This window comes from Eleutherodactylus coqui, chromosome 5, assembly GCF_035609145.1.
Source record: "Eleutherodactylus coqui strain aEleCoq1 chromosome 5, aEleCoq1.hap1, whole genome shotgun sequence".
Taxonomy (NCBI): Eukaryota; Metazoa; Chordata; class Amphibia; order Anura; family Eleutherodactylidae; genus Eleutherodactylus; species Eleutherodactylus coqui.
Genome location: NC_089841.1, coordinates 156243701 through 156257036, shown reverse-complemented (window position 1 = coordinate 156257036; position 13336 = coordinate 156243701). Strand labels below are relative to the sequence as shown.

General features: G+C 43.5%; 1 protein-coding gene across 1 annotated transcript in view; it reads left to right on the top strand.

The window, feature by feature from the left end:
* Nucleotides 1-635: 635 nt before the first annotated feature.
* LOC136627925 (uncharacterized) overlaps nt 636-13336 on the top strand; it is a 50023-nt gene continuing 37322 nt past the window's right edge. The window contains exon 1 of the mRNA XM_066603445.1: nt 636-770. Within this exon, the coding sequence (XP_066459542.1) occupies nt 696-770 (75 nt within the window). The 5' untranslated portion in view covers nt 636-695. The remainder of the gene's footprint in view (nt 771-13336) is intronic.

The window sequence follows — 13336 nt, the reverse complement described above, 5'->3', positions numbered from 1 at the left end:
ACAGCAAAGTCCATGTGAGAAGTAGAAGTCCTTGCTTTATATTTCTCATTCCTTTGAATCCACTCCGGGTTCTGCTTGAAAACGGCATGTGTGATTCTAGGGTAAAGAAGGAACTTATTTATTTCTTTGCCTATAGTTTAAAAAAAAAACAACAAAGTGCACTGTGTGAACAAGGCCTGAGATATACAATGCAGGATGCTCTAGAATTCAGTGCAGCTTTTTGCTGTTATACAAAGCCTTAAAATCAATGGAAAAAGGTTTATGCATGCCAAAAGTTTTAGTGGGGTGTATAAACATGCTACAAACTGTTTTATGCCTATAGTACAAGTATATGCTTCATTTGAATTAGGAAACATTCTAGCACCAATAATTTTCATACATGAGTCCTCATATAAAAATATTGTTACTAGTTTGTATAAGAAACAAACTAACATTTCTCATCTCTGCAGCCTCAACAACTGAGGAAACTCACTTTGTATCTTTACTAGTTTATAGTAATACAGAGTGAGACCACCAGGGGGCGCAGAAGTTGTTATCCCAGTACAGCAGGTAATTGACCCATGTGGGGAGGGAGTGAAAATGAGAGAGGAAGGTTGAGTCAGAGACAGAGAGAGGGGTCCACGGTGGGGAAGCCAAGATCTAAGAGCCTCACATCACTGCTGCTGTGCTGTTTTGAAACAGCTGCAGCTCCAGATATGGGGAACCCTCCAGTAGCATGGATCTTCCTGACAAGCTTATTGTTGAGACTCACAGAGCCAGGGGAATGCAAGGTAATATCTGATTATCCCCCGTATACCCCTCAGGTAGTCTCCTAGAGCATGTAGTGGAATTCTTTACAATTTTTGTGTTTCTGAAATATCCGCCTTTGTTTGACTGGCTAATATCCTGTGCAGCAAAGCAAAATGCGGCTCTAAATGAATTTCTTTTTCAGTGACTTCTGCTGAGTTCCATGTGATTTCTCACGGCGTGAAATGCTTGAGTTAAATGTTTTATACTTCTGTGTTACTCCATGCTTCTGTCGATGGAAACTATTCCTAATTAAGCCAGGACTTAGGCTGAACATACACGTTTGATTTCAAGCAGCTTTAGACGAGTTGTACATATACTGAAATTGGTCTTTTAGGCCGCTTTCAGATAAGCGTATTTTAACTCGGTATTTGGTTAGTGTTTTGCGGACCTAATATATCTATATGTATTTATTCACATGGCTGTATTTGTTTTTTTTACTATGTTTTTTTAAAAATGCAGCATGACCAATTTATTTTGTGTTTCCGCCAAATTTTTGCTATTTTTATTGGGCAAATAAGGATAAGTATTTGTCCAATAGAAAATAAAAACAATACGGAGGCAAATACTGATGGCAAACAGTTGTAATGTCATCTGTAACATACGGATCCATATTATGAATGTGTTACAATCCTCTTGTCTGAAGTCTGCTAAAGGCTTTATTCGCATCCGTTGAAGATTTTCGCTAAAATCCGAGATACAATAGCACTGCGTACAACGTTATTTTATCTGAGACATTGCCAGAGTGCAAACAGCAGCCGGATGGAACCCATTATAGTCAATGCATTCAACATGTGTCGCATTTGGCGCCTCTAGTTTTGATGTTGTTGCCTCCCAAGACTGAGCCAAACAATTAAATCAATCAACACCAGTGTGCACAAATCCTTACTGGTCAGGCATCCATATGTGTAAACCGAGCCTAGGCAAAAAAAAAAAAGGTACTGGTGGCTTTATAACAAATATACAGCCAAAGGTTGCAAATCACAGGTCTGCAGTGTAGTAAATATACAACTAAAGTACAGTCGCTCACCTTCATATTGTGTGCCCAAATTTATAATAAGGACTCAGGGGCACGAACATATTGGTAAAACGTTTCAATGATTTTGTAAACAATGGTTCTACCGGCAAAGAGTCGGCGGAGACCGTGTATGGCTGCAAGTGCAGTGCGCATGCCCACGTATCACACGTACAAGGACATGCACAGTGTGACACTTTTTTTTTTCAAAATTTTATTTTAAATTTCCCGATCTGTTTAAAAACTGCGCCCATACGCAGTGTGTTGTGTATGGACAGCGTTTTTATATGCTGCATATACCAATGTATAGGGCTCAACCTGCGTGATACGCATAGAAATATAGCTTGCTATGATCTATTTCTCGTGCGTATCGATACAGTGTCTGCACGCGTTTCTGCATAGGTCAATGAAAATCCAGTGACTTTCATTGACTCTATTACGCGGATGTGCTACACACCCATAATACACGGTGAAAACACGGTTGTGGACATGAGCCCTTAAGTGGAGAATGTGTATCCAGGCTTGGGTGTATAAAGAAAAAATACTGGTTTCGGTGGGGGCTTTTAGATTATAAAGTGGTGATCCAAGTCCGGTGGGAACTTGTCAGGTCCCCATAGCACACGCTCTGCAAATACAAGTCTATGGGAGAGCACATGTACAGGACTCTGAAAAAGTCAGATTTTCGTGTTGTACACCAATTTCACCCGGTGACGGCACTGAATTCCAGAAGTCGGTGAGTATTAAAAATTTAAAAAAAATACATCTCCCGGCTCCTTGTCACATCCCCTATCAGCACCAGAACTTAGTTTATGGTGCCGTGGGGACGTGACCATCTCCCATTATGGAAGCATCCATGCGAACCAATGTATTCCTCCTTGCTGTATACCTGTATCCTCCTTGCTGTATCCTTCATGTAATTACTGTACACAAAACTATCTACCTCTACACACATACATCCTGGTGTGTGTATATACATTAATATTTATCACTCATACACAAGACCTGAGAAAAATCTGATAATTGAGTCAAGCATTGCATGGCTTATAGAGGGCCTTCACACTGGCGTGAATATCATGCAAGATTTGTGCGCTGCGAGACGCACAAATATGAACTCCTTGCTCTTGAATGGGCTCATTCACATTAGTGATGTTTTCCTGCATGGCATAGTGTTGCAATGCTATGCAGAAAAAAAAATTGCAGCATGCCTTAACTTTCTGCGATATCGCCCATTGTTTCCAATAGGGCCGGCGGCAGCAGCGCTGGACCCGATGGGAGAACTCTGTTATCCTCTGCCGCAGCTGTGATAGACGCTGTGGGGGATTCCTTCATGCCTACAATGCAAGGCTGTTTCCACGTGAAAACGTTGCCATGTGACTCACCGCCAGATATTGCTCTTGCCAGCGTGAAGGGGTAGGCTCACAGGAACGTAATTTCATCGTACATTACATGCGCATAATAAACGTTGAATGGAGTCAATGAAATTGCATTGATTTTAATTGAACCACTCACACTAGCAGGTTTTTATTGTGTATAATACGTGCATAAAAAAAGAACGCCCTATTGTCCTCTATGGGTGCGTCATAAACATTGTACATACGCAAGTACATTACGTATGTGGGTATTGCATTTATACACAATGTCGCTAAGTAACAGAGCAGGAAATTTTAAGTAAAAAAGAACCAAGTCAGACTGCGCATTGACAGCGTGTGTGAGATACACCGTCATGCACAGTGCAAAATCATTGCCCTACACAACGATATGCCTGCTCACACAGCTGTAAAACGCTGCGTTATGCATTCGGCGTTGGGCTGAATGTACCTGGTCGGAAATTCCGCAGTGAGATTTCACGTGGAATTTCCACCGTTGCACACTGCCATAGGATTGCATTGGTTTACACAATCCTATGCAGACAGCTGCGATTTTTGATTGCGGAAGACAAAATCGCGGCATGTTCTATTTCAGAGCAAGTCTCGCAGAGGCTCGGCCTGCCGCATCGTCTATGGGGTGCCGGCTCTGCACTGCACACGCACACGCACAGCTGTGCACCAGCCAGCACATCCGCAGAGCAAAGACAGCGGACAGGCAAGCCACTGGTCACTGCAGGGGCACGGGTCGCATCCCGCTGCAAGAATCTCGCAGTCGGAATCGGTCTCGGCCGTCTGCATTCACCCTTTAACAGATACGCTCATGTGAGCCGGCCCTAATGCTACAGCAACACACACCGGACCCACTGCAAATTCTCTACAGCAGGACATCTTCAGCAAAGCCACAGAAAATAAACAGCATATGTGCAGGCTGCAGGTTCACATGTTGCTGGAAACACAGCAGAGTAAAATGAGCGGAGCTGTGGATTGTAATCTGTAGCGCACGAGGAGTGACATCCTTATCAAAATCCGCACCAAAATTTGTGCCAAATCGGTATCAAAATCTGATTGTTTGTTGCTGATCCGCACCACAATCTGCAGCAGAAATAAATCAGGTATGTGTAAACTTAGCCGCTCTTGGACACAACGCTTTTTACAACATTTACCACGACGCCTCCATTGATTTCAATGGGGCTTGGCAGACCAGCATTCGAGCGCTGTCTGCTCTGTTCTGGAGCCTTTTAACGCACCTCAGCACTCATTGCCGTGATGAGGTGCATTAAAAAACATTTTCGAACGTGTTTGAAAACGCAGTTAGAAAAAGTGTTAAAATGCTGCGTTTTAACAATGGAGTGTGTGAGAATGGGCTTACACCTTAAGAATATGGCCTGTTTTAGTTTTTTCTACCCACATTCAAAAAATCATAACTCTTGTAATTACGTGGGGCAAGCTGTATTTTTCAATGGTACTATTTTATTTACCACATAATGTACTGAAAAAAAACGAAATTCCGCTATCTTTGGGGGGCTGGACTAGATGGACATTGTCTTCATTCAGCCTTACGAACTATGTTACACTGTGGCAAAAGTGATATAACTTTATTCTCTGGGTCAGTATGATTATGACAATACCAAATGTACATAGTTTTTTTTTCTACTGTACTAGTTGTAGAAAATTGAATTTTTTTTCCAAAGATATTTCACTATTTTCTGCCATCATCTTCTGACCGCCATAACTTTTTTTATTTTTGTCATTGACAGAGTTGTGCAGGGGCTCATTTTTTTGTGAGACATCCTTTAGTTTATACTGGTTACAATGTGGAGGACTTTTTGATCACTTTTTATAAAAAAAATTTCTTGGAGTCGGTGTGACCAAAAAGTGCAATTTTGGTGATTGTGTTTTTTTTTAAATTTTTTATTTATTTATTACATTCATCAAGCAGGTATATAAATACTGCATTATTTTGATGCAGTCATACCAAATATTTTTTTGTCTGTTGTTTTTTTTTTTGAGATGTAAGGCTGCCTGCACATGACAGAACAAGATTCTGCAGCGGCGTCTGTACATAACCGTCTTTCTTTCTCTTCATCTGTACTGCGGATGATCCGCATGGCTTGCCGTTGGACATGTGCAGTACAGATTTTTTTTTTTTCTAAACTCCTGTTTTTCCTGCGTCATTACAAATGTTAATTGCGGAAGGGTGGAACAGGTGGAATCCACTCAAAAATAGAGCATGCTGCGACCTTCCACGAGTGGGAACCGCCCTGGATTCCGCAATGCAAATCCGCCTCTGTGCAGGTGGCCTAAATATGGGGAAAGGGTGTTTTTTTTTTTTTTTTGGTGTTTTTTTTTTTTGTTTGTTTTTTTTCTTACGGGGGACAGGCAGTCTATTAAACCACGCCACAAGCAAGACTTGATAGACAATCGGCCAAATCAGCGCCGGGGGCCATCAAATTACCCCAGGCTGCCACGACAACTGAACGGCACCTCGTGATCTCATCACAGGGAAAGTTCAGGATCTCACAAAATCGATCGGGAGATTTAAATGCCGATGTCAGAACTGACAATGGCTTTGACAGGGTTAACAGCTGCGATCAGCATTAATGCTGTTTGTGACTTTTGATGGTGGGTATCAGCTGTAAGAAACAGCTGGCATCCACGTCGGATGGAGCTAGATTAGCTCCCAATCCCCCTCCATACAAACCCTGAATGCACACAACGTAAATGTACGTCCTGTGTTTTTCTTCTTCATCTGGTCATGCACTTCTCCTTCGCTTTTAATTTGCTGTTCAGTTTCAGCCTACATAAAAGTCATTGTCGGCTCACTCACTTCTCGTTATGTTTGAAAGCTCCCCGCTCCGTGTTCCATATAGAATGTGAAGCGCTGAGCGAGAAGTGCGAGAACGATCCTTAAAGGAGATGTCCCGCGCCGAAACGGTTTATTTTTTTTTTTAAACCCCCCCCCCGTTCGGCGCGAGACAACCCCGATGCAGGGGTTAAAAAAACCACCCGCACAGCGCTTACCTGAATCCCGGCGGTCCGGCGTCTTCATACTCACCTGCTGAAGATGGCCGCCGGGATCCTCTGTCTTCATGGACCGCAGGGCTTCTGTGCGGTCCATTGCCGATTCCAGCCTCCTGATTGGCTGGAATCGGCACGTGACGGGGCGGAGCTACACGGAGCTACACGGAGCCCCATAGAGAAGAGGAGAAGACCCGGACTGCGCAAGCGCGGCTAATTTGGCCATCGGAGGGCGAAAATTAGTCGGCACCATGGAGACGAGGACGCCAGCAACGGAGCAGGTAAGTATAAAACTTTTTATAACTTCTGTATGGCTCATAATTAATGCACAATGTACATTACAAAGTGCATTATTATGGCCATACAGAAGTGTATAGACCCACTTGCTGCCTCGGGACATCTCCTTTAAGTATGATCTGCCCGTCAAAACACTCTGCATCAGTGCAAATATCTGCAAACGAAGACATCACTTGCTTATTCAAGCGAGAATCGGCTTGTATAAAAGGGGCATTACACAGAAAATCAAATACACACACTGCACTTATTCATTCACCCAATGTGTACATACTTTACACACTCTATGTTCCCCTTGCCCAGTTCTTTCTCAATTGTCTTTTCTCCCACCGGAGACAGTAGAGGAGGGATGCTTGAGACTAATGAGCAGACAGGCTGGACCATGGAGTATGCCTCCAGATCATGCACTCTTGAGAGAAATGACCCCTCCATAGCAAGCTATAAACACCTTGTCCGCCGTCATCAGCAACACTTGCCTGTGTACTGATGAGTAGCAGAGCAGCGCCTAGATGTGATTGGTGGAGCAGCAGACTGCTGACCTAGTCTCTCATTTCCACCTCTTTCTGGCTGCTGTGCAGTGGAGATGGAACACCCCTTCTAAGGTCTGGTAGGAGACAAGGGTCTGGGAAAAAAGTAAATAAAAAAAAAACCCCTAAGAAATAAAAATGTTGCTGCTTCTGGGGCTGCCCCCAACAATTGGGGGCGGCCCCCCAACAATGCCTTAAGGTGCATTTACACTGCAAAGATGATCGCTCAAAAGATGCCTTTTGAGCAATCATTTTGCATAAGCTACTACTTGATTTAAATTTCAGGCAAAAATGGGTATGATCAAAATCAAAGGTGGCAAGGATTAAACAATAGTAGAAGAGATCAAGAGAAGGTGGCGAGAATACGGAACATCTGTATATGAAGGATAATAATATCGAGGATAGCGAGGACGGTGTAGTGAGTGAATTAGAACCAGACATCCTGTGGAGTGAGGTTGAATGGGCCTTAAGAAGCATTGCTAATAGCAATAAAGATGATGCTGTCAAGGTAATGTATGCCATATGCCAGCAAATATGGAAAACACAAGAATGGCCATCAGATTGGAAAAAATTAAAGGGGTTGTCTCGCGAAATCAAGTGGGGTTATACACTTCTGTATGGCCATATTAATGCACTTTGTAATATACATCGTTCATTAAATATGAGCCATACAGAAGTTATTCACTTACCTGCTCCATTGCTAGCGTCCCCGTCGCCATGGTTCCGTCTAATGTCGGTGTCTTCTAGCTTTTTTAGACGCGCTTGCGCAGATCCGTCTTCTCCCTTCGGCTCCGCTCGGGAGCATCGGCGTTTTGGCTCCGCCCCCTTGTACACGTCATCGCGTAGCTCCACCCCATGGCGGTGCCGGTTCCAGCCTCCTGATTGGCTGGAATCGGCGCGTGATGGGGCGGAGCTACGCGATGACGCGTACAAGGGGGCGGAGCCAAAACGCCGATGCTGCCGAGCGGAGCCGAAGGGAGAAGACGGATCTGCGCAAGCGCGTCTAAAAAAGCTAGAAGACACCGAAATTAGACGGAACCATGGCGACGGGGACGCTAGCAATGGAGCAGGTAAGTGAATAACTTCTGTATGGCTCATATTTAATGAACGATGTATATTACAAAGTGCATTAATATGGCCATACAGAAGTGTATAACCCCACTTGATTTCGCGAGACAACCCCTTTAACTTATATCCCCATACCAAAAAAGGGAAACCCTAAAGAATGCTCTAACTATCGCACAGTGGCCCTTATCTCACATGCCAATAAAGTAATGCTCAAGATCCTGCAAGGTAGACTGCAGCAATTCATAGAGCGAGAATTGCCAGATGTACAAGCCAGGTTCAGAAAAGGCAGAGGAACTGAGACCAAATTGCCAATATCCACTGGATTATGGAGGCAGGCAGGGAATTTTAGAAAATCATCTATTTCTGTTTTATTGATTATTCTAAAGCCTTTAACTGTGTGGATCATAATAAACTGTGGCAAGTTCGTGGTGGTATGGGGATACCAAGTCACCTTGTATGCCTCCTGATGAATCTCTATAATGACCAAGTAGCAACAGTAAGAACAGACCATGGAACAACAGATTGGTTTAAGATTGGGAAAGGAGTACGGCAGGGGTGTATACTCTCACCCTACCTATTCAACTTGTATGCAGAACACATCATGTGACGAGCAGGGCTTGGTGAATCCAAGGCTGGAGTTAAAATCACTGGAAGAATCATTAACAATCTTAGATATGTAGATGATACAACTTTGATGGCTGAAAGTGAAGAGGAGCTGAGGAGCCTTTATTACCAAAGTCAAAGAAGAATGTGTAAAAGCTGGGTTGCAGATGAACAATGATTTATGCAGGAATGATATTAAAGGCAAAACTGAAGTACTTTGGCCACATAATGAGAAGACAGGATACCTTGGAGAAGATGCTGATCTTGGGGAAAGTGAAAGGCAAAAAGAAGAGGGGCCAACCAAGATGGATGGATGATATCCTTCAGGTGACGGACTGGACCTTGGTGGAGTTGGGGGTGGAGACAGCTGACGGAAAGCTCTGGCGTGGGCTGGTCCACAAGGTCTCAAAGAGTCGGAAGCGACTGAACGAATAAACAATACTTTTGCCTACTAGTACCAAGTAGCAGTGTGTGAGCCGCAGGGAGCTGTAATCGGGGAACATGCCACCCGCTATTCCCTGATTACTTTCGCTTTGTTCTGCCAGTGGGGCTGACAGCTGAGACAAAGCAATCAGCTGTTATCAGCTCTCCTCCGGCATAGCACAGCGTGCGGTCCTGCTTACCAGCTGTTCTGCCGAACGATGGTTTTCAGGCAGAACTGAATTCCATCGGTCGCTGAACAGTGAAAGATGGGCACATTTACACACAACGATTATCACTCAAAAGATGGCTTTTGAGCAAATTTTGAGCAATAATCATTGTGTCTAAATGAGCCTTAAGGCACTAGCCCTCCAGTATCTTCAGATGTAGGCGCAGTAATTGCAGCCCGGCCCCTTTTTGGTTCATTAAAGAAATGCAGCACTACATGTATGTGGTGTGGATGCACATGTTGTGCAAAGCATTCTTATTATACAAATACTATATTTTTATATTGTATATAGATCCTATACAATGTAACAAGTTGTCACCTAATAAATGTTGGGCCCAAGTGAGGGTGTTGTCCCCCATACAGCTTTATGCAGTTTTTTTTTTTTTTTTTTTAAAGGGATCTCATCACGTTCCATCAGCACCAAAAACTAAGTTATGGTGCTGCTAGGAGACCTGACAAGGAGACAGGTGATATATAATTTTTTTTTATACTGACCCGATCCCACAATCCAGCACTGTCACCCAGTAAAGTTGGCGAGCGGCACGAATATTTGACTCTTGTCAGAGTCGCACGTGCTCTTATGCAAGTCTATGGGAGACTGCATGCACAGGACTCTGAAAAGAGTCAGGTTTTTGTCCTATGCACTGACTTTGGAGGGGGGCACTGCGTGGGCGGGCGAGTATAATAAATAAATAAATAAATAAAAATTTGAGATGAGCGAGTATACTCGCTAAAGGCAATTGCTCGAGCGAGTACCTGCCCGCTCAAGACTGAAGGTTCGGGTGCCGACGCGGGTGAGCGGTGAGTAGCGGCTGTCAGCAGGGGGGGGGGGGAGAAGGGAGAGAGAGATCTCCCCTCCGTTCCTCTCCGCTCTCCCCCGAAGCTCCCTGCCCGCCGCTGGCACCCGAACCTTCAGTCTCGAGCGTCAGGTACTCGCTAAAGGCAATGCTCACTCGAGCAATTGCCTTTAGCGAGTATACTTGCTCATCTCTAATAAAAATACATCGCCCGGCTTCCTGTCTTGTCCCCTAAGAGCACCATAACTTAGTTTATGGTGCTGTTGGGACGTGACGAGTTCCCTTTAAAAAAAACTGCATAAACCTGCATGAGGGACAATACCCTCACTTGGGCCCAACATTTAATAGGTGACAACTTGTTACATTGTATAGGATCTATATACAATATACAAATATAGTACAATCGCAGACAAATATCGTATATATGCGCCTGTGCTCTGTAGTGAGCAAAAGGAAGCTAAGTGTATTTCAGGCACATATTTGCATCCATATTACAGATGAGTGTCCCAGACCTGAACTCACAGCATCATAGATCCATACTAGACTGAGTTCAGGTCAGTAAACTTCTGGTTGGAGTCTGAAAGTGGCCCAAGGTACCTTTTCTTGCTACTGTCAATTGAAGAAAAAAAAAAGGAAAAAGAAACCAAAATGAACTATTTAATACTGGCCATACTAGTTGCCACTCAGTTTTTGCAGGAACGGGTATAATAAAGAATCTTACATTTTATTTTTATCATGCATGTAATTGTTTATCGCATTGCAGTGAAATTTGTCCAAGGGTCAGAGGTAGTTACCGTATTTAGCACAACTATGTATCTCTCACCAGCTTTTGTGTACGTAATGAGGACTATAATATTTTGGAGCCTGTATTATATGTATGAAGTGGTGCTTTGGAACCTGAGATTTCTCTTCCTCCTGCTTGTCTATAACTGCTGCTCTTAATCAATTTCACGCCTACCTTAGCCAGAGAAGTGCACCCCCCTTTGGAATGCCGTCCAGTTATTTGAGGACACAGGGCTGCATTGATTCTGCAGCTCAATCTAATTAAAAGTGCATTGCTTGGCTAGAAGATTGGAGGTAGCAAAATTAAATATACATATTTTCCTACATGAAAACCATCATGCTAAATCATATTACATTCAAGCCTTTTATTTGAGAAAATGTATATGTTACAGCTGCATAGATGCATATTTTCCATAATTTTGGACTCCATATTAGTCGATGAAGTTAAAGATTGCCATTTTCTCAAATATCAAGATCATTAAGCTAAATTCACATGTGGCGGGTTTGTTGCAAAAATGTTTGTGACGGCCCCATTTATATGAATGCACTCCGCAGCTCAATCGGCCCCATTCAGAGGCATAACAGGGAAATTATGTTGCAAACAGTTCCGCAACAAATCTGTCAGTGTGAACATACCCTAAGGCCCCCTGCACACCGGTGGAAATTCCGTAGCTGGATTTCCCACAGAATTTCCGCCCATGGAAGCTGCCATAGAAACGCAATCCTAGGCAGACGGCTGCGATTTCTCCACGTGAAATCTCACCCGGAAAACAAATCGCAGAATGTTCTATGTCTGTGCGGGTCTCTATTTCTTCCTGTGCGTGCGACCCGCACACCGGGAAGAAATCACATCCGCATGCTTTTAGCTGACCTACGGATGCTAATGCATCCCTATGGGCAGCAAGACGCACGTGGACATTGGGCCTTATTGTCTTTCAGTAACTAGCAGCCCATGATTGGTTGAAGGAGTTGTCCCAAAATAGACTTTTATCACTTAGGATTGGTGATAAAAGTCTGATCAGTGGGGTCTCACCCCTAAGATCCCCACCAATCTTGAAAACAAGTATTTCATGCGCCCCTCTTCTACTCTCTTCAAATTCAATGCACCCGCCTGCTGTTACTTGGAGATTGAATGGAGCAGCATTCGCACATCTGCAGCACAGCTCCATTCATTTCAATGGGGCTGACAGAAATAGCAGAGTGCAAGTGCTTGGCTATCTATCAGTCCCATTAAAGATGAATAGAGCAAAACCACACATGTGCAACCTACGCTCCTTTTCAATCTCCTCTTCCACTGCAGGGAATGGAGCGAATACGCAGTGAGAAGGAGGTTGGGAGACAGGACCCCCATTCTCAGAATCAGTGGGGGTCTCTGTGATGGGACTCGCACTGATCAGACTTGTCACCTATCCTATGAATAGGTAAGTCTATCTTGGGATAAACCCTATAAAGAGCCATGTTGGTTCCAGTGTACATTACCCTTGACTACGAGGTTTTTTAGATTCCAATAGTTTTTTATTGAAGTTTATAAAGGAAGGGACAATGAGCTATACAAAGCATAACAACAACATCTTTAGCATATGCATAGGGGACATTTAATATAGCTTGCTTAGTATACAGTCTCATAGGCGGCATTTTAACATGTTTTCAAATGTGTTCAGCGGCGTTTTTTATCTTCAATCTTTTTATTGGCTATTTGTTTTTGAAAAACAAACAGATAAATCGAGTCTCGCAGGACCGCGTATAATAAAGTGGCATCTTAAATTATTAAAATAGCGTAACATTCAGAAACCTTACATGCCGGAGCAAGACCATTGTGTCAAATTAAATCTAGGCCTGTCTTTTCACATGGTTTGTTTTAGGAGCATGTAGCCAACAAATGATTCTACCATGTCCTTGCAGGCCTATCACTACAGAGAGAGAAAAAAGAAAATGTGTTAGTCACTACTCCTTGATAGAAAATACTCGCAATGTCCGATGAAAGAATTCAAAGTTCACTGGTTGTTGCTTGAAACAACCAGCGTGGGGAGGTAGTGGGAACATAGGGGGAGACCTAGTTCAGGCGTAGACAAGTAAATTTTAGTAGCCAAACTTAAGGCCCATTTAGACACAATGATTATCGCTCAAAATTCACCCAAAAGCCATCTTTTGAGCGATAATCATTGCTTGTAAATATGCCCATTTTTCACTTTTCTGCAGAACCATAAATTTAATTCAGCATAGAATCCATAGTTCGACAGAAGAGGTGATGGGAAGGACCGCACGCTGTGTTCTGCCTGGGGACTGCTGATTACATTGTCTCAGCTGTCAACTGTGTGGCAGAACAAAGGGTGGTCTGTTCTCTGAATACAGCTCCCGGCGGCTCACACGCTAATAACTGGTACTAAAAGGGATTAGTATGAAGTAGTAGTTTATGCAAAATGATCGCT